Here is a 4,044-nt window from a genome sequence, read left to right as displayed (position 1 = left end):
CCTTGTGATATTTGATAAAAAGACATTTTCAGGTCAATTCAAATATATCTGGTAAATGGTTTCTTTATATGTATCTATTTTGTATAAATATGTATTTATGCACACGTATAAAATGTATTTTTTCAACATGAACCTTAATTTTCATCTTAAGGAGGCTGTGCCCTTTTCTTTGTTCCTTTTAGGAATTCTCCTGTAACTTCCAGTCTTCAATTAATTTGCTTTTAATGTATTGTGGTATCTGCAGATCTATAGATATGCAGACATAGTTCACTATTCCAGTATCCATGATATTTTTATTGTCTTAGAAGCTGTCAATGGTACTTAATGCATCACTTCAGTTATAGCATTCTATCCTTAACTGAAGACCATAAGCTAAAATAAAATGAGAAATAGTATCTTTAATGACAGAGAATAAAAATATATGTGTACTTATCATTTTTTTAGTTTTTTTTTTACTGATTACTGCTTACATTTCTACTTTACTTTCATTCTAGTTTTATATTTATTACTGTTACAATTTTGAGACAGCAAATTGTAACTGGAAATACTACTAAAAGGGAGAGGAGAATATGCATAAAACCATAGGTGGATTGAACATGGTAGAAAGAATGCAAGAAACATGGAAGTAGAAGTAAACAGAAAAATAAATTAATTTATAACCATTTATTGCCTTGATAATGTATGTCTCTTGGAATAATTATTGTTTTGTGTTGCTTTGGGTAAAGAACAGAGTACACTTCAGCTGTGCAAACCACAAAACATCTGCCTGCCTTTTCCAAACTTCATAGTACATCAGTTGTCATCTTGCTTTTTATTGCTGCAAGGTTGGCCCCTTGCTACCAAAGTCTATTATCCTGCATCTGTATAGTGTCCATCCACATATTCCGTTACATATTTTGTGGATTCTGCCTGTTGAATACAGCCTTTTAAGTCAATTCTGCCAGAAGCACCTCCACTGAGAAGAGAGGAAAGATTACATGTAGCCATAGTTTCTCTGATCTGTGTTAAAGGCATTTGCTATTTCTCGGTCTCTTCTGACAGTGTAAACCAGCAAAGGCCCACGAATCTCGTTGACTTCACTGTATAGTATAATGCATGATAAGATGTACTCAGCATGGGGGTGTGTGTGACACTGGGTCATTTGTTGGTGTAGTCAAATGACATGCTATTGTTTTGCAAAAAATACAGGTTTTGAAAGATCTTCTTCCTAAGAGTAAGGTCTAGGAATTACTGGGTCCTTGTTGAATATTCAGTGTAAATGCCCAGCTCTGAGAAAATTAGTTGTTTAGGCTCTTGAGCTGACTTTAATTGCCAAGTTGATTTTTTTTAAAGCCCTATTCCAAACAGTTTTCTGTAGCATTTCTTCTGATTTTGTATCAGTAGGCCTCCTGAAATAAATTAAAACCTTGAATTCACTCCAAGGCTACTTGTTGTATTTAATAAATTGTATGTCCTTGGACAAGGAAAGGGAAAATTTTGACCAAAAGATACATCCAGTCCTCTTTGAACTGATAAAAGCATCTTGACATCCTATTCATAAATTACAGTATTCAGTGTATGTGCGAAGAATTTTTTTAATGTCTATGTTCATTGGTTTATGCTTTAATTTGCATATTGCCATTTCTTATTAAGTATAACATTAAATATTTTTAACATAATGTAAACATTAGAATATTTTCCTCACATCTGTATTCTTCTAATGCAAATGGCCTATGCTATATGAAAGACTTAATTTTTAAAAAAAAAATCTATTTTTTCTTATTTTCTTTATGGTTTTGCTATAAATTAATCTGTAATATCAGAACCAAGAATGAGATAATGAGGGAAGAGATTTAACCTTACTCTGAAGTGATTAGATTTTGGGGAACAGGATAGAGGGTAATGTTATACAATGTGACTTAAAAATTCATCCACTATTTTAAGGGAGTTTTGTCGGTATTTAAGTGTTCTTATCCAGCTCTTACTTTTACCTCTCAATTATTATTTTGCCTGTCTTGAAACAGAGTACAGTGACGGTATTTTGATAATGAAAGGCTGTCAGGCATCACATGTAGCTTCTACATGTACTATCCTGGTCCATGTGATTTGCAGCAGCTTAAAATATTTCCTTGTGAGTCTTTTTGCATGGCTTAATGTTCCCCTTACTTGATCAAAAGGAAAGAACTATGATAAATGAGCATTGAATAAACATGTTCAAGGTAAGAATTTTTATTTGGGTTTAAAGTGGTTCTGTTTCCTGTTTTCCTTTGTTCTCGAGGGAATAGGCCTTGTTTTAATACAAGGGTTGGTAATGTCAGAACTCTTAGGAACTTGCATTTTTTCAGTTCCTAGTTTTACCTGAGTTTTGCATCACATGCCCAGCATAAACTGAATTATTTCATTGTTCTAATTGTTGCACAACATGAGGCATTTAAAGCCCTCTCAAGGTATCAGTAGCTTTTCCCTTCACAGAGCTCTGTGATACAGTTTTTAAATTATTTTCTTTTACAGGTTCCTTACAGCCTTTCCTGGAAGCCTGCAGTAATGAATCCTTCTTCCGTACTTGCTCTGTATTGCTTCGAAGTTCTCAGCTGGATATTCAGATTTTGGAAAAGCTCTGTGTTATACTGCAAAAACTCTCCAGAATAAAGTAATCCTTTACTACCGTTATTCTGTTAGTTATTATTAGATCAGCACACTTGGGGACCTTTATCTTTCTCCTTTTTCAAAAACTCATCTCTGTTTTGCTGTTTATTTGCTCTATCATGGACAATGCTGGACTTTCTCCATCAGCAGTTAAATTTAAACTCTTTGTGTCACAGATGTGTCAGACAAGACTAAATTTGCTTATAAATCCAGTTAATTTACAGAATACAAACTAAACAAAACCCCACAACCTAGCCTAAAGAGGAAATATTCCTTATGTATGCAGATGACAAGAATGCTTAGAAGAGAACCCTTCTTTTCTTTCCCCTTGACCTTCAGTTTTACTCGGTACTTGGTGGTAATCTCCTTTGAAAATTTAGCCTCATCTGTGACTTGCATTGAAGTTTCATTGGTTTTTATGTACTTCAAGAACAAAATTTAAAGTCTTGAGCCGTTTAAGCCCTTTTGGGAATGTTAATCTTTATAAAATATGTTCCCGTTGCTTGCTGGTTATTAGTTTATCGTAACAAAGGTCTTCATCATATCAGTAGTAATGTGCTGCTGAGTTCCATTGGTGCATTATTTAATGGGATTGTTTCATTTATAAAAGCAGGTATCTAAACCGAGCCATTTTTTACATTAGACTTAAAGTTGTTGACAAAACTGAGGTTTTCATTTGACTTTATTTGCAACAAAATTGAACTCTAGGAAAAAAAATATGTTTTCCTATAAAGTAATCTAATAAAAATCATAACTTACATTGGAAATATACTAAAAGTAAAATTTGCTCAGAAATCCTAATTATTTAATTTTTTTCATTTATTGTTTCTGGAATCTCATTTCACATTAGTGAAACCCTGTTACAGCCTTTCCTTGAGCTTTCATTATACTACATGTAAATACCACTTGCTCAAGTGAAATGATAGTTTTTGGTGATTTTTGCCTAGAATTTTCTCACTGCGCATTGATAACTTTCTGCTTAGAGACATTGTATGCAACGTAGAAGAATTATAGGAAGCTCCCAATATAATGCACATTTTTCTTCATGAAAAAAGAAATTTCTGTAGAATCTTTAGTGTTTAGATGAAATCTCTCAATTTTCAATTGACAATTATTTTATGTAAAATCTTTTGCAGGAGCAATAAGAAGATGTTTGAATTGTTTACTCTTCACCAAATGATCCAAGAACTACATAGGACTACAAATCCAGATCATGCTTTCCTCTATATAAACCTCAATTCAATTCTGTTGAATTTGGGATTGTCGAGGAGTAACTCTCTTACCTCCAGCCTAAGCACAAGTCACTAGCACTGTCTTTCAATCTAAGTATTGTTCTGTGTAATTTCTGTCTGTAATTGTTCAAGTAATTCTGCCTATGTTACTTGAAATTTGGATTTTTTTTTTTTTTTTTTTTATTTT

General features: G+C 32.9%; 1 protein-coding gene across 1 annotated transcript in view; it reads left to right on the top strand.

Annotated features, from left to right (window-relative positions):
- CCDC138 (coiled-coil domain containing 138) overlaps nt 1-3,933 on the top strand; it is a 36,967-nt gene extending 33,034 nt beyond the window's left edge. Inside the window, exons 13-14 of the mRNA XM_009276159.1 lie at nt 2,491-2,629; nt 3,762-3,933. Coding sequence (XP_009274434.1) covers nt 2,491-2,629; nt 3,762-3,933 — 311 coding nt within the window. The remainder of the gene's footprint in view (nt 1-2,490; nt 2,630-3,761) is intronic.
- The last annotated feature ends 111 nt before the right edge of the window (nt 3,934-4,044 follow it).

The sequence above is a fragment of the Aptenodytes forsteri genome, unplaced genomic scaffold (assembly GCF_000699145.1).
Source record: "Aptenodytes forsteri isolate BGI_AS27 unplaced genomic scaffold, ASM69914v1 Scaffold96, whole genome shotgun sequence".
In the NCBI taxonomy this organism is placed as follows: Eukaryota; Metazoa; Chordata; class Aves; order Sphenisciformes; family Spheniscidae; genus Aptenodytes; species Aptenodytes forsteri.
Note: the sequence above shows the minus strand (reverse complement) of the source record. Positions and strands in the feature narration are given on the sequence as shown.